Here is a 25266-nt window from a genome sequence, read left to right as displayed (position 1 = left end):
CCAGATCTACCTCTAAGCGACTTCTTTTTCTTCCCTCATCTGAAAACTGCGCTCGAAGGGCGCCTTACTCACCAGATCTACCTCTAAGCGACTTCTTTTTCTTCCTTCATCTGAAAACTGCGCTCGAAGGGCAAAGGTTTTCGTCAAATGAGGAGGCAACAACTGTAAGGAGTTACGAGGAATTGAGAAAAAATGTCTTGTATCATTGTTATTACCTATTGTTATTGGGTAAAACCATTAGTAAACAATTTATATTTACTTGAGTCACGAGGCAGGGGTGGGCCAGGTATATTTGGTTCTTTCTGTTGTCCCAAACTGCTTGCCGTTGTCTGCACAGAATATTGAAGATTCCAGCTTGGGTTATCATGAACTGGCTGAACTTTTTGAAAATTAGTTTGAAAACGATCTTTTCGAAAATATTCCCAGTAACCGTGATATTGTCCGTGGATAACGCAAGCTACCACAGTCGTAATTCCACGCAAAGCAATATTTGTTAGAAACCGTTATTTATTTTAAATAGTGTTTTACGTCTTTCTCTTCGTCATGGCATGTTTAACCCCATAGAGCAGAACCAAGTAAAATCAAAAGTCAGAGCAGAAAATGTTACTTCTTGTGTCATTGTTTTTTCTTGGTGTAATTAATTAAAGGTAGCGATTTAATGTGATCTCTTATCATATTTTTTGTTGCTTTAATCCTTTTTTGCACTGGCATTTTTCTTTCTATTTGGTCTGGTTTAACGACTCCGTTTCCGTGCTTTTTTCAAGGTCTATCAGGACTTTTTCCTTGAGGTTTTAAGGAAAAACGTCTCGCATACTTGATACACTGGTTGCCCTACAGTTACTTTACGAACCAAAGTAAATTGTCTTCTATTACCTTCTTTTTGTGCATACGAAAGTTTGCCATCTTCCGTTTTAATAAAATATGGCGTCCCGTTTCTTTAGAAAAAAAGTCATTACACTTGCAATTACACATACGTTTTACTGTTTTGGCTTCTTTTTGTTTTGCTTTCCGTCTCTTATACGCTTCTTTAAAGTTCATTGCATATTTCGCTTCCATTTCGACCATTCCCGTTTCCGTTGTCTTAGTTGCTAAAGGGTTTAAGTTAAACTGATGCCTATTTACTGCAATAAAATGTGGGTTACGCCCATTGCCAATTTTTTTTTGTGGGTTACGACTATTCACTATTAAAGTGACGATTAATAGAAAAAATTAATAAACATTTGATATGTCAATTTTTTCCGCTTATTCGGCCGTTACGTTGTTCCAAGGACACCGTCACCGTCGCGTCTGCCCGTAGAGGTACTCTGTGACCACGACTCGGCTGTGTCGCACGTAAATATACTTAACCGACCGAGTTATATATATACGGCGATCCACGGGCCTCAACCCTCTTTCTGTTCCACTTTTTATCGATCACGAAGCACCTAGATATAAATTTAGCACTCCGGACGACCATGTTTTTGCACAGATAGTCGCCGCGTATTAGTATCGTTAATTCCGGTCGTCGCATCGTGAACGCCGTGACGTAACAGTGCTCGCGGGATCCTGAAACGGGCGCCTATGCTGTCAGTTCTTTTTCCTTATTTTGCTACGGACCTCTAAAAATGTACGAAAAAAAAAAAGCGGGCTCGGTTTCGGGGAAAATCAACGGAAACGGATAATAATGTCGGTTAAAATGGCGGCGCGGTAAACGTGTGTGCCGTTTTCGTTACCAGCGGCGTGCCACGATTTCTCTGGCCTTGAACTGAGGTGGCTTTTACTTGATGAAAATCAAATCAAAATAAATAAGAACTAAAAGTTCAGATTTTCAACACCGGTGAAATTTTGGGAATATTATATATATATATATATATATATATATATATATATATATATATATATATATATATATATATATATATATATATATATATATATATATATATATATATATATATATATATATATATATATATATATATATATATATATATATATGTATGTATGTGTGATGACACTATATTCCGGGATATCATCCGTTCGCTTGTTGAATTCCGACTGGAATCCTGCAGACGTTTCGCCAAAATCTCACTGGGCATCTTCAATGCTCGCGCTCCGAAAACACTTCGAACATATATATATATATATATATATATATATATATATATATATATATATATATATATATATATATATATATATATATATATATATATATATCAAACCGCCGGAACATCTCTCCCTGAATTACCCTCTAAATGCGTATTCATATTTTTCAAAATTAACAGATACATATTTTATAAAATTTTATAAACAATAAAATAATATAAATATTAGACACTAGTGTGAAACCATTCTGAATGAATATTTTATTTGTTTTTACTCGAATCAGTCTACAAAGACTTGAAAAGTCAGTCAAACAATTCTCGTAAGAAATGAAAATAAAAATATATACATTTATATTTAATTTTGAAGTAACGCATAAAATATGCAAGCCAAAAATGCCCTTCAAAGACGGCATTTCTAAATCTGAAAATTCTGTCACCATTTTTAGAGGTCTGTGCTATCAATTATCATTGTGTGCTTGTTAATTATAGATACGGAGTGTCGTCAATCTGTTATGGGAAAAGTAATAAAAAAAATATATTTTATATATAGTTACTTTTCTCATAAAAAAGCTTAATATATTTTAGGTTTTGTTTTAAAACACTGCAATTTTCAATGTATTTTATATGCATATTTTTATTCTGATTTATCTTTTATTCCATATTATGAAGGAATAGAAGAAAAAACGGCTATACCAAATACCGACAAACGATGTATTTTTGAAATCGGGTTGAAAAGGACTTTCATCTTAAGTAGGATTATACAGGGTGTTCTGTTTAACAAATGCAAGTTGTTAATTTTCATTCATTCCAAGCGCTCATTTGTTTTCATTGGTATGTTCTAGAAGATAATAGAGAAGAAACCATACAACTTCCAAAATATATAAAAGAAACCATACAACTTCTGTATGAAAACTTTTTGCCCATCCGCTGTGGGTGGGTGAGAAAATGTAATATAAAACCTTATACACTGTGTCCCATTTTGGTACTTTTTTAAGGTAGAATTCAGTGGTGTAGTCAGTTTTTTTTTTAATTTCGTCTTTTAGAAAAAAAAATTGTTTAACTAGTATTTTTTAGAAAAATAAAAATATTGGAAAAACTGTTATGATTATTAATGTATTATTATTAATAAAAAAGTTGAATAATTTAAACACGAGTTCAAAACACAATTTAAAAATAAGTTGTTCCATTAAAAAAAAAATTGTTTTGTTCTTCACGCTTTTTAGAGCCACTGTATACTTTAAAATAACTTTAAAATGTGTTTTGTATTTACCATTTTCTCATAACTTTGGCCAAGCCATGGCCGTTTAAGAAACTGAAAAATTATTGAGTTTTTTATTTATTTCTTTATTTTATTTATTTCTTTATTTTATTTATTTATTTTATTTTTTACTTATTTAAGATGACTAATGAACAAAGCGAACAAGCCTAATTGAACGTTTGAAAAACAAAAATCGAATTTCTTTTGTCATCAACGTTTCTATTGCAGGTTCGGACCTCTCATCTGGCGCTCGAGCAAGGAGCGGAAAAAACTAAACAAAGCGGCTAGAAACGCTAAATGCAACAGCGGCGACAGCGGGATCCAGATCGAGGTTAGTGCTTGAAGATATTCTTTTTTTCTTCCCCCTTGTTTCGGTTTTCCGGTTTGCCTTCTTTGTTGCGATTGTTTTTCCCACCCCCTGCCCCGGGACGGCCTTTTATCTCCGTCCGCTAGAAGTGTCCTTTGACGATCGAGAGGACGCCGCCCTCGCGTGCTCGTTTATTTTTCTTATACACTGCGTTTTCTATTAATTAAGGGCACCATGTTTAAAAAGTTACACGTGAACACATGTCCCGAACGTCAAAAATGGTAAATTTTTCAAAAATAAAAAATATATATTTTTTTTTAATTTTGGCAGACATCGATGGTACGCCACGGATTTCTCTTAAAATAAAAATTATTTTTACGATCTCCAATCATATCTGAGGAAATTTGATTTATTGATTCCTTTAAAAAAAATGTTTTGCAGTTTTGAGGAAACAACATAACTAATAAGATTAAAAAAAAAACTAGCTACTATTATTGATTTTTAACAGAATTTTCTGTTAATACATTAATAAAAGCCTTTTTGGAAAAAAGTACAACATAGAAACTAGGTAAGTTGTTGAAAGTGTCCTCCATCTTGAAGGATGCACGCTTCAGCGCTTTTCCTCAAATTGCCTCTTTGAAGTATACCTCAAGTGTTGCTTATTAAATAGCACGAAACTCATGTGCGATCCTTTAACTCTTCTAGGGTATTAATCACTAGAATTGCTTCTTCAATTTCTAGAGCTCTTACGCTCCGATGGGACCCTTTTTAAATTATTCTTTGCCCTCAAAGTACCTGTTTCAGTCAACCCTCTATGTGCACCGTGTGCCAAATGAAACGGCCCACATACAGGGTGTCCCAAAAGTGTCCGCCACGACATCAACTTTGTTATTTTAAATGAAACACCCAGATAAGTTTGTAATTTTTAATATTTTTAAATTTAAGATAACACCCGTATAAATTCTTGTTGAATTTAAAGCTGCCACATTTGTATTTTTTAAATAGCAAAGACACGATACTACTTCTTTTCAAGATATAATGCTCCATACTTTTTAAATAAAAATATGAAAAACAACAAAAACGAACAGAAATGTCAAAGTTTGTTTATAACTCAATGCGTCAAAAAAAAAAGATTGTGATGTCATAGCCAACTATATTTTTAAATATTTTGATATTTCTTTGTTGTTTTGATGGCAGATGAAACGAGTATTTTAAGAGGAACATTTTGAACTAAAATTTATGGATTCAATTATTTCAATTTTATTTCGCATTTTGTTTTATGGATTTATTTATTCAAATTTCTTACCTCGTTTAGTTTAATTATTTATTTTTGTTGTTGGGTATTTTCAATCAAACTAGATAATTAAATTAAATTAAATTAAATCTGTTAAAGTGTGTAGTAGTATTATATGGGCCGCTCAAAATATGAAAAAAAAATCCAAAACCTCAATTTCTGCCTAAACTGTACAAAATTCGAATAGGCATTTCTTAAGAAAGTGACCGTTAATTTATTTAATTTTATTTAACGTCAGCAAATTCGATTAATCGACAACCGACGAAAGTCGTTTAAAGGACACTTCTGAGGCGGTTTGAATGTTTTTCACGTTTCCATTTTCTATTTTACACACCGTTTGCTTCGCACAAATAATACGTCCGTTTCGCGCGGCTCCGACCGACGACGTATACACTGCGAACCGAAAAGTACGTATGTTTGATGGCGCGCTTTTCAAAATCTTTTTTTTTTAATTTTCCCGCGGTAGGGCGGCAAAAGCACACTAATGGTATTTTCCGATTTCTCGCCAGACCACCGCCAGGCTTGCTTGGTAAGATGTTTTTATTAAATTTTTTATATTAACATTAATTTCGTTCGCATCGCTTCACATCACTCATTTCATGGATTTATTTTACGGATAAAACATGTCGAGCCTGCAATGTCAAACCATACGAAACACGAAAAAAGATGATCGTCTTGTCCTTGCCTGCCCCCCTGCCAAATTTCATCGCGATCCGACCACTTTGCCGTCGGGGGCGTGGTATAAAGGAGACCACGCCCAAATAGGGCGTGTCTCGGCGAAAGCCGCTCCTAAAGTTTATTTGGCGGTTGACTGAGGCTTCCGATTTAGAACATTTTTGAAAATGTAGTTTTGCCATGAAATAAGCTTAAGTAAAGGATATTTTTACTGCCAATCAGCATGACTGGCATTTAAGAAAACATTATTTTAAAAAAGTAAAAATTTACAAAAATCCAGTGATCTACCATCGAAAATCATAACACATCGTTAATTGTTTGGAAGTATTAAAACCAGTATTTTTTTTAGAATATTGGAGAAATAGAAAAAGTTAAAGGATTTAAAAGGAAACCAAAACAAAATTCAAAACCAATTCGATAATTCAGTTATTCGTCCCGCTTTTTTGAGCCACCCTGTATAGTTGTAAATAATTTTAAATTGTGCATCTGAACAATCTTTACAATTTTCTGCTCACCCTGTACAGGTTAAGTTAGACCAGTCATTGGTCAGACTACGTCTGTTAGTTGGACCGTGGCTTGTTGATAAATTGTCGAACCTTTTCGAAAACTGAAAAATAAAGTGGATTATTGATTTCAGTTACTTATTAATTTAAGACCACGAATGTGAAAACAAATGCAAAACAAAGTGCAAAAAAAAAACTATTGTATATCTTTGTTTCCTACATCTTAAATTATTAGTGTTTCTTTTATTGAATTGTTACTTAGTTTTATTATAAATGCTGACCTAGCTACTGCACAGTGTAGCTGAAACAATGAACAAATTACTATTTGTTATCTATTACCCTTTGTTAGTTTTGGGCGTGGTCAACACACGACGCAACGCGTCGTATTGTCCAAGCCTTCTTATATGGGCGTAGTTTTCTTTGAAGTCCCGCCCCGTGACTCCTCCCCTTTGTTGATTAACCACGTCCTCAAAGTGTTCAGATCTTTTTTTCGCTAATAAAAATCTCGAGTTGACCATCCAAGGGTGAAAACAAATACAAAGGAACAAAGTTTATAAAATTCCAAATAGTATGTATGGGTGAGGGGGCGGAGGCACTGAAATGACAACGAAACCAGGCTCTCAGATCTGCCTTAACATTCGATTTATCGCATTATGCTGTTGCAAATTTGTCTGCGGCTTAATTAAGCGTGTAGTTTCAAAGAACTCGCTCCGGATTTCCCCCACCCAATTATCCGGTCTCGTTACCACCGTTCTAATCGGGAACTCGAACCTAAGAGAGACGCGCTTATTTTTGGAGATGCCCAACATCTTATTCCGGAACGGGATATTTGCGAAAAGCTCATCTGGGGACGTTAAAGTGTCAAGCAAGTTTACGTGTACTTTACCTACGTTCGATCGCGAGTTCGGGAATTTAATCTCCCGCGGTGCTTTAGAAAAGAAAATCGCTGAAAAGGTATAATATTCGCAAAGACGAAGTTCGGCGACGAATAACCCGACCGGAACGTCTCGTTCGTACACAAGTGTACACTCGCAACTTGCACAGTGTATATATGTGGAGGGGGAAAATACGAGAATTCGGATAATCTTCTCCCCATAGAAAAAATTGTAAGTAACCTTGTGTTTTCTCATATTTCCTCATAGAAAGGCAAGTATTTACTCGCGCATAGCATGTACACTCGCAACTTACCGACTGTAACCATTAAAGACTTGAGATGAAAAAACTAAAGTGGACAAGAAAAAATGTTTTAAATGATTTTTATGTTTTTAGAATATCCGCCAGGGGTCGTAGTCACATTGTCACATTATTGGTAGGGGGAAAAATAAGAAATAAGATTTATCTGGTTTCCACCTCGTCATATATATACTGCAACCTCGCTCGCAATATGTCCACTCGCAAATTGCCTGGTGTAATTTTATGCTGTAACCCTGCCGAGCGTACATTGAGAATACAAAATGCAAATCGCATAAACTACATTCTTTTCCAAAAAAAATTGAACTCAGTTTTTTATCGTCCGTCTCTAAGACTTTGCATTCCTATCCAATCACTCTGTACACTCGCACCGACTGTCGCGTTAACCTCTAAATTACAGCTACGGAGGTCCTCTTTCACTATTTCGATGTCGTTAATAAGTGGGCTTTGTTAAATACGTAAATACGAAATAAATAAAAATAAAATAAATAAGTTGTTAGTTTGTACATTGGCAGGTTAGTTGCGAGTTATTTAACTTACTTTGTCCACGTTAGTTGCGAGTGTACAAGCTAACGTGCGAGTATACAAACTAACCGTCCGTATCTGGATTCCAATACGGCCGCCTTGGTAATATTTTTTTATCGCCAATCTCAAAGACTTTGCATTCGTATCCGGTCACTCTGTACACCCGCACCGACTGTCGCGTTAACCTCTAAGTTATAGCTACGGGGGTCCTCTTTCACCATTTCGGTGTCGTTAGTAAATGTGCGATTGTTAAATACGTAAATACGACCCAACAGTTGTTGGTTTGTGCACTGGCATGTTAGTTACGAGTATACAAACTATTTTGCGAGTGTACAAACTAATCGTTCGTATCTCGTATCGTATCACCGATGGTCGCGCTTACCGCTTAAATACAGCTAAGGCGATCGACGCGTTTAGTTTCTTTTTGGCCATTTCAATATCATTAATAATGGCGTGTTTGTTAAATATGTAAATATGACCAAACAGTTGTTGTACATTGTTGTACATTGGCACGTTAGTTGCGAGTGTACAAACTACACAAGTTAACCTTTCCAATCTGCGTTTCAATGCGATGTCAGTCGATGTAGCTTGTACTTTAAAATCGTATCTTTCCGACAATATAATTACAGTTTTTTTTAGTCGTTTAATGGCGACGACCGCCACGAAACGCCGGCCAAACTAAAATTCAATTAAGCTTGCTCGAGTTAAAAGGACCTTTCGTCGGCGTTCCGCAAAACCTAATGGGGGGCGCAAGAGAAAACACGCCTCGTTGTTCACTCGATGCCCCCTCGACTGCCCCCTCCACCCCCCGCACTTCGCTCGAATCGTCGAAAAGCGCGTTTTTTTTTCTTTTAATTCGAACGAAATCGAACTCGACCGATCCTCAATTATATCGTTTCAATTTAAAAATTAAAAATTTAATTTGCAAGTTTTGCGGCGACATTTTCGAAAAGAAACAGTCGACGGACGTTTCTTTTCGTTTCGGTGCGAAGTATTAATTAGTCGTTCATTATTTTCAATTGGTATTTAATTTTTATTTTATTAATTTTCTTTTAAGCCCGTTTAGTTTTTTTTCGTTTATTCTCGCCATGCCGCCGAATTATTAAAATAATGGTAATAATAATAATAATCATATGGCGATCTTTGACGTTATCGTTCCAGATGCCCGGTTGTTACGGAGGGACCACGGGCGGCGACAGCAGCGAGTCCCACGACACGGACGGCCCCCCGGGCGACGATAGCCCCCCGGCGGTCCGCCGTCGGCCGCCCCATCGCTCGGGCGCCGCCCCCGGCCCCAACAACCGCCCCCATTCCGAACTTATTAATCAGATTCTTATTGATAAACTCAAGGTAAGCTTTATTCATCGTCTTATATAACATACGGGGTGTTTTCTACGTACGGTGCGACCACTTTTCAGATCACCCTCGTATCCCGTTTTTTTTTCAACGCCTTTTCGCTGTTAGCGTCAACAAGTGATTGGAAACTATTTAATTTTATTTAAATAGGATTCTCGGTGTATTTTTGCTGATTTCAAAAGTATTCAGAAGCGACAAATACGTTGAAAGGTTTTCTCCTATTTTTAAAAAATTATTTTATAAATAAAAAAGAATTTATAACATGGATAAACTTGTTGTTCAACCAGTGGCGTTCGTGGCGTTAAAATAAAAAAGGACGTTTTTTTTGCAACATTTCAACCTATATTCATATAGGTTTATATGAATACCTTTATCTATGAGGGTTGCTTGAAAAGTATGGTAACTTTTAAGTTTTATCATATCATTGATTCATTAAAAATGATGTTGTTCCCTTCAAACGAATCCCCCAGATATAATACAGTTGTGCCAACGTTTTTTCTCATTCTGGATGCGAGATGCTGACATCTCGCATCCAGAGAAAAGATCTTCATCAAGTAAAAGCCACCTCAGTTCAACAAATGAGAATTACCCTTTAAGACGCGGCTTTTGAAAGTAGACCTGTTTTCCGCAAAAAAAATGGAAAAGTTCATTTTTCTGAAAAACTACTTAAAATTTCGTATGCCATATAATGACAAAAATCTCAAAATCGAGGGAAGAATTAGAATTTTTCTAAATATTTATTATAAATATATTTAATGTCAAACACTATTTGTATTTAACCATTTTCCTTCGGTGTCTTACTTATTAAGATCTTAGCATCTTAATGGACCTAATTTAAAATAACGAATTTTTTACGAGAACAATGCGCGTCGCCCTTTTTTTTTTTTTCTTCTTCTTTTTTTCGGAACCAACGTCGGACGTAGGCACGCTTTTAATGGACGTGATGTCAAAAATAGGGAAAGCGCTTCTCTACGGCGAGGCAGCGGTCGGGAAATGCATTCTACATTTTCCAGACAGGTTTCCCCCCAAACTCCCCCCCCCCACAACTCCCCGTCCCTGCGCGGAGTTTGAACCGAAACAAAGAACACAACCGGCGGGACGCGAGCGTAACGTGTATCGAACGGCCGCCATCATTGTATTTTGGACGCCCGATCAATTGTTAATTATATTCGTGTAGGACCGGACAGACTCGAACGCCATCTAGGGAGAAAAAAATCCCCGTTTTAAGTGAGCAAAAAAAAAATCGCATAGTTTTTTTAAATCACCCCGTATATCGGCGTCGAAGCCACACGCCGAGAGCTACGGAAGAGGCAGTATAGTGACGTATGGTGTGTCTCGAAGTATATCGTTTCGGCTTTTGTCCGCGTAATCGTCGAGTTAACGGGGCGGTGGCGGTAAAACGCCGCACCAGTCGGTAAGGTGTTTTGAAAAAATGGATTTTTTTCTACCGTCTTTTTTTATACTGTTTCGGCGAGTGTGGTTAAGGGCACCGGTTATATAACAAATATATAATAAATAAAATAATAAAAAATAAATATATAATAAAAATAATAAATAAAATATTGCCTTTGTCAAGATTTCAAGTGTTTTGCAAGACTGCATTCCATTTTTTGCACAAAAATCTTATGCAAATTCTTTGTTCCATTTTTTTAACAGCAAAAAATCGCCAAGCACACAAAACACTTCTAACGCTTCTGGCTCACGAAAAAAAAAAGTAAACTTACAAACTGGCTGAAACTGTAAACATACGTTAGGGACCAACATAACAACAAACAAACAATTACAAAAGTCACCTTACTTTTTGAGCACACCTCGTATTTTACTTGCTTTCCCAATTAGCAATAGAACGCTACAACAACAATAATTTGAGACCTATAAGCAAAAAACAATTAAATTTCCATAACGTTTTGTCATATTTCCAGTCAATATTCGCATAGGGCCAATTTTGCATTATATTGGATTTGATGATACAGCCGTTGCACTCATGGCAATCCCAACGATACCCAACAAAAATCATTGTTTACGTGATGCCAGCAAAAGTCACGCTAAATTTACATTTCACTTGTAGCTTTACATGATTCATGTAAAAAAATATTTACCGATGCTATTTATATTTTTTAAATTTGATGGGTTTTGTACAATTACCGGAAAATTACAATATTGGTAAAATAATAATCATAAAAATAATATTTATTTATTGGCTTGGGATGCTACATACAAAAACAATTGTTTACAAAGTTTTACAAAATGCATGAACAAACAATACCAACAAACAACATAACTATAATCAAAAATCAACATACAGGCTAAATTATAAATGATTTATACTAGACATCACATACTCCCTCAACATAGTTTTAAAGTTACTGAAATTATCACAATTTTTCAAGGTATTTGATAGTTGATAGTTACTTTCGGAGGTCATTTAGTTGGAGCGATACCTATCTACTAAAATAAAATCGTTGCGGTTTCTCGTATAGCACCTATGCACGCTGTTAATAAAAGTATTTGCATTATAAATAATTCCTTGTTAAACCGTCATGACATTAACAACATTTGACATTAGGTTTACGGGAGTGTATCTGTTACACTTTAAGATCGATCTTAATGCTCTATCCCTCAAAATTTGAGATTGGTGAGGTGCCGCAATGCTGTTATATAAAAGGTATTTGGTGTACATGGAAACAGCCTATTCTACATATAAATCCTACTTTTTTGAAAATTTTCTCATTACATAATCGGCATGCGGTCGTAGCGTTAGTTCTGAGTCTAACATGACTCCAAGGTACTTTATTTTCTTACTTATTTTATTCATTACTTATTTCAATTTTTTTTTCTTCAAAAAATACAAAATTTAGACTTTGACGTGTTAATATTAAGTTTAGTTAGTTAGTTAGTATTAAGTGTTTATATAACCATTTGTATTCGGTTCAAATCACTGTTAATACTACGTTTCATCTATGCCACTTCCAACCATATATAACATTGTATCACCTGCGAATAATTCGATTTTGCTATCGTTAATTACTTTAACTATGTCATTAATATACAATAGGAATAATAGAGACCCCAGTACAGTTCCTTGCGGCACTCCGTACATTGTATCGACACTATTTTTAAATCTAACTTTTTGGGTTCTGTTATATAAATAAGATCTGAACCAATTTAAAACTGAGCCTCGTATGCCCAGCTTTTCCAGCTTTCAGGAAATTGTCACATATATTAACTATCACAGACTCACCCAGAATGCAATATTTTTTCATAAACCTCAACAGTGTTTATCGGTCTAAATTATCCATGCTGATTTGTACCTTAAACCTCTGGAACTGGAATCACAGTTGATGTCTTCCACTCGTGCGGAAATACTCCGGTAGAAAGTGAAGTATTTATAATGTCCAAAAGACGGTTGCCTATTACACTGAAGACATCTCTGAGTACCTCAGTCGACTAATACTTACTTATAATTCACATAACTTTACTACAATACCCACGAAGCAAATGGATAAAAATGTCCCAAAAATATTAGGTCAAAAATATTAAAGAACAAGACATTTTTTAAAATTAAAATTAAAAATGTTTCATTAATGCAATTAGTTTCTATAATAAATACAAACATTTACCATTCCACACTTAAAAGCTGAGCCTAACGATGCAAATTTGGTAAGAAATCAATGACGATTGCTTGAAATGGCCGTTATACTTTCCTGCGGTGTGACGTGACACAGGCTGCCACGCATTTTGCTATTGTATTTTTTGCGAAATAAGTATTGCGATTTAAGGGTTCATATTTGGTATAATGTATTTTCATATACAATCGGCGCATTTTAAAATAAAAAAAGTTCCCTATTGAACTATAAAAATAAAAATAATAAATATAAAAATTATGAAAATAGAACTCAAAATCATGATGTCAAGTGTCGTAATAGTACAATAATTTAATCATTCCACTTTTAAAAAATTATGTTGCTGTTACTTTGACAGGTTGCGATGGTCGTTAAAGACGATTATTATTATTATTATTATTATTATTATTATTATTATTATTATTATTATTATTATTATTATTATTATTATTATTGTTCATGTTAGATATAATGTGATTTTATATACAAACACGCATTTTAGCAAAATACAAAAAATGGGCAAGTTCGTTATTGAACTAAATAAATATCTATCTCATACGCCATGGTGTAGCGCTCACAAAATTTCCGCCAAATAAAAAAAAAGACAAAAAAAACCTCGCAAACTTTAAATTCTATTTTAAAACGATCCTAAAGTTCCCCCCGATCGCCGCCCTCCCGCCGGCCTGTTCGTTATCGTAATCGGAAGCCAAACGCGGCAGCGAGTCGCCGATAAATAAAACGCACGGCGTGCACAACCGAGCACATTCGCCATCTTTAAATTAGTACACGTAAAACGGAAAGAGAGATGACACTCGTTTCGATTTTCTACGTCTAGTCGATATTCGGATACAGTGCGGTTTCGTTGAGTGTCGATACAGTGCGAGTTCGATAACCCGGACAAATATCACTTAAGCAGTAAATACGTTTCACTAAACTAATTCTTTCACTCGTATTTCACTTTTTTTTCTTCTTCCTTTTTCTTTTCATATAGCTTTAATTTTTAATTTCGTTAATTTTCTTGGTTTCAAATTAGGGTTTCATCAGTATCTGGTTGTCCAGAAGGCTCATTGTAAACCATACGGATGTTCTTCAGTTACGTAGGTACTTGGTATATTGTATATTTGTTAATATGCTTAAACAATAGACAATAAGGTTTTATTTATTCATATTATGTTCTTGCATGTTGAAAAACTTTAATCAGTAGGGGACTTTCGAAAAATCGTCACTAGGCGGGGCAAGTTCGCGGTTTCCGTGTGGTAACCACTATGGAAGTTTCGAAAAATCGATGTAATTTAATTGTGCATGCACCCTGTATAAAATGTCCTTCACAGAACTGCAGAAAAATGAGTGCGCCACTGCATTTGCCTTAAAAAATGCCCTAATAATGTTTCATCTGAATCCAAAAAAGTGGGTTACTTTTAATCACTAAATGTTTCTCAAAAATCGAATCCTTGACGATTTTGTTCTGTCCAGTTCAGAAATAGGTTTTTCCCGATAAAACACTCTAATTAACAAGCGAAGCAATACGAAGAAAACGTCCGAAATTGTGAGAAAACAGTTCATGGATTTTGCATTTTGTGTGTATAAGGGTGATTTGAGCTGTTATGTATGCTTTTTCGTAATAGTTAAGTCTAAAAAATTAATAGAGTTATCCTGCTCAATCTCGGTAGTGAAATTTAAAAAAATTGAATTGTCTGCCCGTTCCAACAAAGCAACCAAAGATATCATCCACGTATCTATACCACCATAAAAAACTTACTTACAAGTATGATATTTTTCAAATTATCCATAAAAATCTCGGCTAACAAAGGACCAAGTGGGTTTCCCATAATCAAACCTTTCTTAGAGATGTAAACCTGTCCATTAAATTCAAAATAATTTTGATCTAAAGATACTATTAAGCGATCTAATAATTCACCAATTTTGGTATGTACACATTTGATAAAGACATGGTGTTGTCGAAACAATTGTCATATAATTTCGTGAAAATCTGAACTTTTAGTTCTTATTTATTTTGTTAAATGGATTTTCATCAATCAAAAGCCACCTCAGTTCAATTTTAGTTCAGTGGCGTATTTATACGAACGAACAAAATATACGGAAGAAAACAAATGTCAGTTAAGTAGACAGAATAAGGAAAGAACAGAAAAAGACAAATGGCAGTGAGTAACTTCCGGGAACTATATTAGAAGAAACAGGAAGAAAAGATGTAGAAGAGGATCATCAATAAAAAGGAAATTTCCAAGGAAAATAAACTCAAAAAAAGGTTTGGCCACACATATTCAGGACGCGTACGAGAGGTTTGCGTGTTGATAGTTAGAACGAGACTCGCACGGGACTCGTTTCAGAGACATAAGCCCGTACTGTTCCGGGTTACGTACGACTTGCGTGTAGACTCCAAATTTGTTATGGCCAATGTATCGACAGTGCATTAAACATTTTCTCTAGAGTATATTAGTGCAGTGAAATTATTGAAAAAGAAAAATATGGGTACAGAACACCTGGAAAAGCAGATGCAGACACATTTCATGGACGATAAGAGATTTTTTTTTTTTAATATTTCCGAATGAACCAAGCCACATTTCATGAACTTTTTGAAACACTACAAAGTCATATAAGTAAAAAAGAAGAGACGTTTTGGAGATCTTCAATTCAAAGATAATAGAAAATTTACTTATTCAACAATCTATATAATATGTAAAAAATGCATTGATTTTATACAAAAAATACAAATTTAAATTTATTTACTTAACCTCAAAAAATACAAAAATAAAAATTCAGCTAACTTAACTACTTATGTTGAGATAGAACTGGAAAGGTTTGTTCTAAAAAAAACAGTCAAACCAACACACGCGTTAACCTGTGCTCGGAAGAGGTGTGAGACAATATCCTTCTGAAGGTGCCGCTAAGTTATCTCGATCACAGGGCTGGGTTGATTGCGAAGACGGCGCTGAATGAGGTTTGAAAGAATACTCTCGAGGTGAGTCCAAGTTATCGTGAAGATGGAGCTGATCCAGATAGTACAATTTCTCTTTCATTAACCTTTTGAGAGTAAGCGATTTAGTCTGTAAGAAATCATCAACATGATGAGGCGGTTCAGACGGAGGTAGACGTTGGTTAGCATTCTCAGATTTTTTCTCTTGTAACGATGGACTCTCTGTGATAAATTGACATTACTATGGGACACGTTTACTTCTTGATTTGAAGTGTTTGGGATAGTTCTCTCATCTTCCACAATATTTTCAATTCCTTGGGATTCTTCTTCTTCGAAAATAGAAAAATTCGATGAAAAATATCAGGCATAGAGAAAAAAAACAGAATGGTATTTTTTTCTTTGTATCTTTCTTATACATTTTCCTGTTGTTTTTCTGGCATGTTTCATATAACTTTTTTGCAGTGGTTTTTTTGATTTTGTTGTTTAGACGTTTTGCGTTTAGACCTGTGGAATTACTAAAAAATAAACATCATGCGAGTTTCGTGCGACAGCCGTCACGTGCTCGTCTCGTTCATGTGAGGCCAGACCTTTATACGTTCAAATTGTACGATGTTTCCAATTTTATAGTGTGTGAAACACCTCGTCCAAATCGGTCTCTTGGACTAGAATGACGTCTTTATCTAGTTTTAATTCATTACTGGTTAGCTAAGACATACGGACGATTTTTGATTACGTCACTGTACACAAGTGCTCCTACTGGAATATGTTGATTCAATTACATTTTTATGGGTCATCATTCGACGAGCGGTGCGTCAAACATTCCAAAATACAATAAAATAAAATCTACACCGACACATTTACATTAACCTTCGCATAGTTGCAGTGGGAACGATGTTTTCATTTCGCGAGATTGGATATATGCGAATCAATTTTGCATTACCCCAGGCCTATTGACGGTTTCGGTTATTAGTACGAATACGGCGTGGTTCCGAATGCAATTTAACCGAAAACTAAAAAAAAAAACAAAACGGGAAAACGCGGTTTTGGACTACGGAGGGTATGAAACGAAATGGGTTCATAGTCACGCGGTGATTTTGAACACTTTTTCTTTTTTTTTTTAATTCATTCTTTGTAATTTGTTTATGCTTATCGAAAACCATGGAAACGTAATAAAATAAAATTTTAGTTACTATTTTACTTTACTTACTTTTACATTTTTTGCTTTTTTTTTTAATTCACTTTTTGTAATTCGAATTTGCTTATCGAAAAACCGAAAACTGAACTGAACTGAACTGAACTGATATAAAAACCAAACTTGTATTTAAAATGTAAAAAAACTGCGGAAAACACAGTTTTCAATTTTGGAGCGTCAGAGAGACAGAGGACGTTTTTGTCTTTTTTTTTATTAATTTGTCAACTATCTCTTAAAAATTAAATAGTGTTTTATTCTGGATGTAGATTTATCCCGTATCTCCCATTTTTGATAGTTTTGTGGAAGGTTTTCTGTGAAACGAAATGTGGTAAAAACAGAAATGTCGTAGCCATCTTGAATTCATTACGCAGTGATTTTGAACATTTTTCCTTTCTTTTTGTAAGTCCATTATGCTTATCGATAAGCCGAAAACTAAATTGACGCTCACAAAAATTTGATATAGAAACTAAACTTGTTTTTTTTTTGGAACACCCTGTATATGTGTTTAAAGAAAATGAGAGTTATTATTATGTGTTGTATTTTGTTCTGGATATAGATTCCGTCTTCTAAGAACTCATCATATTTTAATAATGTTTGATGGTTTTGTGGCTGTTTTTTTCTTGGACCGAAATGTGGTATGGTCTGTTCATAAATATAAGAAAGTGACCAATTGTTTTTGAATGGGATTACCCAAGGGTGGTCATTAACATACAATGCAACAAGATTATTACCTAAAGTTTCGGAACTTAAATTCTTATGCGATGCTGACATTTTCTCGAGTGTAGATGAAAGTGATCAAGATATAATACGGCTTAAAATTTACCAGTTTTACGAGGAACAAAGCGTGCCTACATTAGATGTCTTAATTAGGAGACTTAAAAAAGCTGAAACCGGTGTTAAATGTGGCAGAACTACCTTATGGATACACTTCCAACTCATGGGTTTCAGACTTAAAAAAATTGACCAAAGGCAAGTTTTAATGGATTCTTTTAGAATTCAGAAATGGCGACTGGAATATCTAGAAAAAAATAGGATTTACAGAGAACAACAAAGGCCAATTATTTAGTTGGATGAAACCTGGTTCGACACTTATGACACCCCGGAAAAGGGTTGGGTTGATTCAACTGATAAGTGTAAAACAAACGCTCCAACAAAAAGAGGTAACAGAATAACTACTTTGCATGCTGTGGACTTTCTCTGTCTGCGAAAAATATTAAAGATTCTTCTCTGGATTACCATGAAGACACCACCGCTGATTTATTTGAAAGTTGGTTTAAAAACAAACTAGTTCCAAACATTCCTCCTAATAGCGTAATTGTAATGGACAATGCAAGTTATCACAGCAGACAGTTGACTAAAACCCCTTCCTCGTGTGACACAAAAGCAACAATCCAAAACTACATGTATAATAACGACATTTATTTTCACGAAGATTATACCAAAAAGTTGTTGAGGTTCTTCTATCTAGGGCATACAGTTTTAAGGCCACCTTACTACTGTATATTTAATCCCATTGAACATGTTTGGCACCAACTGAAATCTGCCATTCGTCGTAACAATCTTTTTCCCCGTGGAAACCTCCAATTTTGTCAAACTTATAGAAACCGAAGTTTTTAACATCCCTCCACAAAGTTGAGCAAATTCCGTTAAACATATAGAAAAAGCAGAACAATCGTATATCCATATTGCAAATAATATAGAACAAATAATAATTAGAACAGGCGATGACAGCGATAGTGATACTGATATATTATGTGAATAATTTTAAGTAATTTTAGTAGGTAACAAAAATAATTTGTAATTTTATTTTAGATTTAAACATAAACACATAAATAAATAAATAAATATTGTTTAGTATCTTTCCTAACAAAACCCCAAATAATTAAATTCTAAGCAAAGTACGGACCTGTTCGGCCATATTTCATTCTTACAGCTTGCTCGGGTCTTTCCTTAATTCGTATCAGTTCGTCATTTTCTTATATCTATGAACAGACTTTACAAATAAAAACACCATATGTATTTTGGATTCTTAGATACGGGATGATTTTGAATATTTTTTATCTTTTTTACTTTTGTCAATACGAATTTAATTATTGAAATAAATGTTGTACATTATAATTAAAATTAAATAATAAAATTAATGATATAGGCTTTGTTTTTGCCTATATGGTATATGGTTATGTATGCGCTAATAACAACCGTAATAAGATTATTAAAAGGTATGGAAAACTGATTCCGCCACTAGATTCCACTTAAAAAAGCCTATCCAGGCCGATTAACACATAACTGAAAGAAAATTAAAAAAAAAGCCGTTTTAGCACCTTTCGCTTTATGAAAACAAAACAAAAAACATCCTGTCTTATTTTGATTAAAATAATTAAACAAAAATGTTATTATATTTTGTGCCAAATTATTTTGATAACATCAAAAAGCGCCCTATAAACCGTGAATCGTCCATAGACGTACGTCAGAAAAAAATGGCTGTCAATAGAAATTTGTTTTCAAACACACAGACACTGTACTGTAAGATATATCTCAAAATTCACCGGAAATATTAATAAATATGTATATCGACAGTGAAGCATTAAAACGAAAGAAGTCTCATTATTTTAGCCTTCTTTTTGTAACCTCCCGTATAGTTACAAAAATTCCTTTCGAGATAGTGGCTTTTGTGCGAGACACCCTGTATATGCGGTCCATCAAAATGACAATTCGGAAATGAAAGGCTTCCGTTTCGGCAATCGATTTAATTTCATATGTTTTACCGGTTTTCAACCAAACCGCTTTATGGTTAATATTTTTGACAAAGCTCCTGTCGCGTCGGCACAAACGGCAGATGAAGACCGAGATTTTTCGTGGCACCTTAACACGCGTTCAAAGCACCTGGCCCTACCGGGACCAGCTGTTTCGCGTTCTATAGTGACGTCTGATCGCGACGTTGCCGAACTCACTGGTTTGCTTTTGGCTACTCGCTTTCTAACAGATAAACCACTGGAGTTAAGGTTATTTGTAAGGCCTTTTGGTATCAATCTGCACGAATATTAGAACTTTCCATCCATTGGGGATATCAGTTGTTTAGAAACTTTAAAAAAGTACGTTAGACTTTGATACGAGTCTCCAGTGCCCAAAAGCCGCAACATTATCTCGTTAATCAAGCGCCGAAAGTCAAAACTTCTCGTCCTACAAAAGCTTTTTCGCAACTACTGTTAAACCCTCCCTAAGACCACTATAGAACTTCCGTAAAATCGATGTAATTTTGATAAATATCTCGCGCACCCTGTATAATAGACGAAACATGAAACTCTCTCTCGAGACAATTTTGGATACTGTTTAAACCCAATTATCCCATGTCTCATGGTTTTTCATTTACGGCTAATCATTTACCCACGAAAACGGCAATTTTCAGCTTTTTTTTTTTCGTAATCGACACACCCTGTACATAATCCAAAAAATGCCCATAATAAAAGTTATAGTCCTAGATCTTCCATGTTTTTCGGTATATGAATTTTTTCAATAGGTTAAATAGTTTTCGATAAAACACTTGTTTTCTGAAACCATGTAGTAATAGTCATCAGGTCTAAGGCATGACATTTTTTTAAATATCTCGTAAATACAAAAATTGTAGCTCTCGATGTAGCCCACAATACTGTTTAAACCAATTGGCCATGTTTTTGACGAATTTTGCGAGAAGAACAATTTTCAGGGTCTTTTTCAAGTTTGTCTATACTTCAAAAACACTGTATATAATGGAAAAAACGCCTGGAATGAGAGTTAAAGTACCGGATCTCCCGCATTTCCTGGTGAAAGGATTTTGTCAATTGAGCTAATAGTTTTCCCCAAAAAAAATTTCAATATTTAAAAAAAAAATACTTGGTGGGGTTTGATTGTGCTCGATTTTTTGAGTTTTTTGAGTCGGTATGGACGACTTCTACTTTTCTGCGAAATTTGACACGTTCATTACATTTTTGAATATAGCAAAGAATATTCCGAATACCCTGTACAATATGTGAATGCGTTAAATAAGTTTTAGCTGTCCATACGGGCTATATGGTTATGTAAAAAAAAATGACACCTGAAACACATTATATAGGGAATCCAGTTTTCAGATTTTTTGAAATAACCGGTGCAACCTGTACATTTTCAAAAAATCATCGAGAATAAAGGTACTTCTGGTCTTCACTTCACTTGTAAACTTGGTTTTTATTTTTTTTTTTTAAATACTTCCCGACCCCCCACCAGTTTCAGCAAGCTTCATTAGGTAACGACGCTTCATATGTGTCTCGTGGACTGCTTAAAAGGAGCCAAATGTTCAGAGAAAATCAGTTTCGTTGATAAGCGCGTAAACTTTCGAATTTTTTTTTTCAAATTTGGAGAAACTTTTTTTTGTCGCGGTTTTTAGGATTTTTAACGACGAATCGGCAACGGTGCAGTCGAAACTTTCGACGATACCCGCGCGATTTAGGGCCTTCGACAAACACCAGTTGCCACGATATCGTTTGGCTGACTAGTAACGGCCGCAATTAATTTCTTGTTCCAGTTCGTCTTCTATCGCGTTGTGAACATTACAAAAATTGTGTTTTTTTCCTCCGTTCGATGAAATTTGCCAGAAGAAAAAATGCCGTGAATTATGGCCAGGGATATCGTCTCGCTTTTGTCGTCGCTATTTAAATCGCTGTCAATCGTAAGTAAGCCGTAATTGTTAGTGATAAGGGAACTTTGTGCAAAAATCGAATGGTAGAATGATAGGGAATTGATCAGAAATTTCCGAAAATAAAAATCTTAAACTCTCTCTCGACACAGTTTACGATACTGTTCGTATCAAATTATCACATCACATCATATTGCAATTTTTTGGCCACAAACTACCCTGTATATAATTCCAACAATGTTCGAAATAGAGGATATAACCCTGGATCTCCTTAGTTTTCTGGTATCCGAATTTTTCCAATGGAGTAAATGGTTTTCAAAAAACTGCTTGTATTCTGAAACCATACAGTACGTGGCAATTGTAAATGACGTCATCGCGTCTAGATTTATTGCGAGAAATGGTGATTTTCATTCGGATTTTTTCAAATATCCATATGTGATAGACGAACACCGTAAATACAAAAATTGTAGCCCTTGATACGGCCTATAACACTGTTTGAACGGATTAGCTATTGTTTGTACGAATTTACGAACTTACCTGGTAAGTGAAGTTCGATCGTAATTATATGTTACACCTCTTCTATGAAATCAGTATACGTAGTTCCCCTACTAGTCGCTAGGTGGCACCACAGCTTTAAAGCAAAGCCAAAAAACTGTGGAATAACTTACCATGCACGGTATATGCCATCTATGGTCTTAACCTCATTCTATTTTAAAGCCCGTTTATAATAAATTTGCCAAAGGGCATTTTAGTACTGTTCAAAACAGTAAATTGGGCGGGAATGGGTGATTTCTACGAAGAGGTGTAACATATAATTACGATCGAACTTCACTTACCAGGTAAGTTCGTTTGATCATCGAATTATATGTTACACCTCTTCTATGAAATCAATATACGTAGACTTTCAAAGGCAACTCAGCAAATTTGTTATAAAACGATTTTAATCGGCTATATAAGGAAATTATAAAAGCCTCGAGTACAAATACAAATCTGCCGTTTTTCCAATCATATCAATTGAAACACAAAACGCAGACGATGTTGAGGCATGCCGACTGCTGTGAGTAGTAAAAATAGAAGTGTAGACACCACTATCCTCTAAAGTTATCTTTTTCATCTGCTTTTGTTGGGTATAGTTGCTGCCCTACAAGGCTTTTTAAATGTAATGAGTAAAGGAGATTCACTGCCTCTTAAAGCACTGGTCCTCTCAATATAAAACAGAATATTTGAAAGCACACAAAGATTTACATCTTCATATTTATGCAAAATTAAAAACAGGTCCAGTCTTATTTATAGCTGAAATCCTAATTTGTGTAATCATTAATGCCATTAAGAAAACTAATTTAATTTTTTTAATGACAGTTAATTGCTTTAATGACAAGTCATTAGAACGTAACCCTTTTACAAAGTCAGGGACATAACTCGGGCCCCAAGTTCTGTCATATCTTGGTTTACTTGGCCTTAGGTTATAAACACCTTAAAAAACCTAGTTAGATTTGCATTGCAGGCGGTGCTATTCTGAAAGAACTCAATGAGCCATAGGACTTGTCTTGTCTAAAATGAATATTAAGAAAATCTAATACAGCCTAGGTGAGAAGTAATAACACTCCACTCCTCTCCTTTTGTAGAAGCTCCGCCAAAGTTTAAATGCATGCAGGTATTAAATGCCTCAAGGTAGCGCTCTGAACAGATAAAAGAAAAATATCCAGCAAATCTTCTGGAATGTTTGCCTGACAAAATCCCTGCAGCCAGGGTAAGGGATTTCCACAAAGGGTGACCTCTCCTGTCAAAAGAAGAAGGTAATTTGTCTGGAATTAGGGATAACTGCGATCCCTGTAGCTCAATCAGCCTTGATTTTTCGTAAAACCCGTGGCAACAAGCAAAACGGGGGGAAAGCATAGAAGAAACTGTCGCCTCCGGATCTGGAAACCAGGAAATAAACTTTCTGCATTTCTTACTTAGGCGAGAAGCAAACAGTTCGATTTATGGAAATCCCAATTTACTTGTTATTTTAGCAAAAGCATTGTCCGAAAGGTACCATTCACCATCAAAATTCAAATTCGTGGATTCCTTATCCGCTTCAAAATTATCGGAAGATCGAATGTAAGATGCTTTAACCCATAACCTCCTTTTTTCGCACCAACCCCAACGCGCCTCGAAATTTCGTTTAAAACACCTGTTCGTCAGCTTAGTCAATGGAATAACAATTAAGTCTTTAATGTATTGAATAATATTGATATTTATATGACTATCACTATCATTACACTTAAAACTGGTCAGGATGTCTCTCATTTCAATAAATGAGACTTCACGGAAAGAAAAACGCTTATCCGTATGCGCCCTCATAGACTCAGTATTAGCAATATTTGGTACATTTGAAAAATATTCATTAAAATTGTCGGAAGTGATACCCAGTGAATGGAAATTTGATCCACTCTCGAGTTTCCTAGTGATGACCTCCCCATGCTGCCTTAGAAGCGTTATTGCTTTTATTTGTGTAGACGAGTTAGCAGACTTTTTACTTAATTTTGTTTTCGCCCTGTAAGCAGTCCTACGAGATTTTACTATATTTTTAATAATGGGAAATTTTGGATTTTGCTTTTCAATATTTGATTTGGTATTTTTAACTATTTTGTTCTTGAGGGGAGAAGCACAGTTAATTTCGTTTATGAGTATATCAAAAAATGTACTGAATTTGTGTTCAATGTCTATATACGTGTAGGATACAAAAGACCAATCACGTTTTTTTTATGTATTCTGGACGACAAATTTCGATCTAGCAACGCGCACGCTAGTTGAAACGTTTAAAATCCAATTTAACGAAACAGATTAGGCTGCCGCATTCCTGCGTCAAGGTGTCGCGCGACATTCCGAAACCTGGTTTCACTTGAAATCACGCAAATGACTAGAAAATATTGGTTACAACGCACGTATACATTTTGGCTAGACCAAATAATAGACAATAATTGGGCTTTCAAAATAACACATTCCGAATACCGTCAGAGAAAAAAAAAAGCAAAATTAAAAAAAAAAACGTTAAAGATTTAAAAAATAAAACATCGGGTGTGCAAGGGTCTAAGAAAAAAATCATTTCTCGAAAACCGTTTATGTTATTGAAAAAAGATTGCAGGAAAAGATCCGCAAGATCCGGTGGTATTCTTGGTAACTTTCAAAAATATACAGGGTGTCCGCGCTTTTTTCAAATAACTGAAAATTGCAATAAAATACAATATATTATTATTATACAATTATTAGCTGTAAATCAAAATTCGTACAAAATATGACTAATATGTTCGAACGTAGGTCACGTAGGCTGCTCGAGATATTTGAAAAAGTCCTCGGGATCGGTTTAGACGCATAGTTTCAAAAAAAAAAAAAAATACTTTATGGGAAAAATTCATGGACCTGGAAACGTGGGAGATTGGCTGTAACGTCGACTTCGAATAATTTTTGAATTATATACAGGGTGTGTTGTTTTTGGGCAAGAAAACTACTGGAAACTTTTCCTTTGTGGTCCATTTTATTCCGGTAAACGTGTAAAATATAAACACGGCCGGCCGGTACACCAAAAAGAAAAGCACTAACATAACCTAACTTTGTTTAGCCAGTGAAATGATTTGGTAGTTTATGAACTGGCTATTTTGTATTACTATAAATTATGGTTCTTATATTAGC

General features: G+C 34.9%; 1 protein-coding gene across 1 annotated transcript in view; it reads left to right on the top strand.

The window, feature by feature from the left end:
- LOC132701359 (uncharacterized) overlaps positions 1-25266 on the top strand; it is a 165480-nt gene that overhangs the window by 125581 nt on the left and 14633 nt on the right. Inside the window, exons 15-16 of the mRNA XM_060669196.1 lie at positions 3574-3676; positions 9002-9190. Of these exons, the coding sequence (XP_060525179.1) occupies positions 3574-3676; positions 9002-9190 (292 nt within the window). The remainder of the gene's footprint in view (positions 1-3573; positions 3677-9001; positions 9191-25266) is intronic.

This window comes from Cylas formicarius, unplaced genomic scaffold (genome assembly GCF_029955315.1).
Source record: "Cylas formicarius isolate icCylForm1 unplaced genomic scaffold, icCylForm1.1 PGA_scaffold_4__25_contigs__length_36172078, whole genome shotgun sequence".
Classification (NCBI taxonomy): Eukaryota; Metazoa; Arthropoda; class Insecta; order Coleoptera; family Brentidae; genus Cylas; species Cylas formicarius.
The sequence above is the reverse complement of the archived record's forward strand: the minus strand, read 5'-3'. Positions and strand labels throughout refer to the sequence as shown.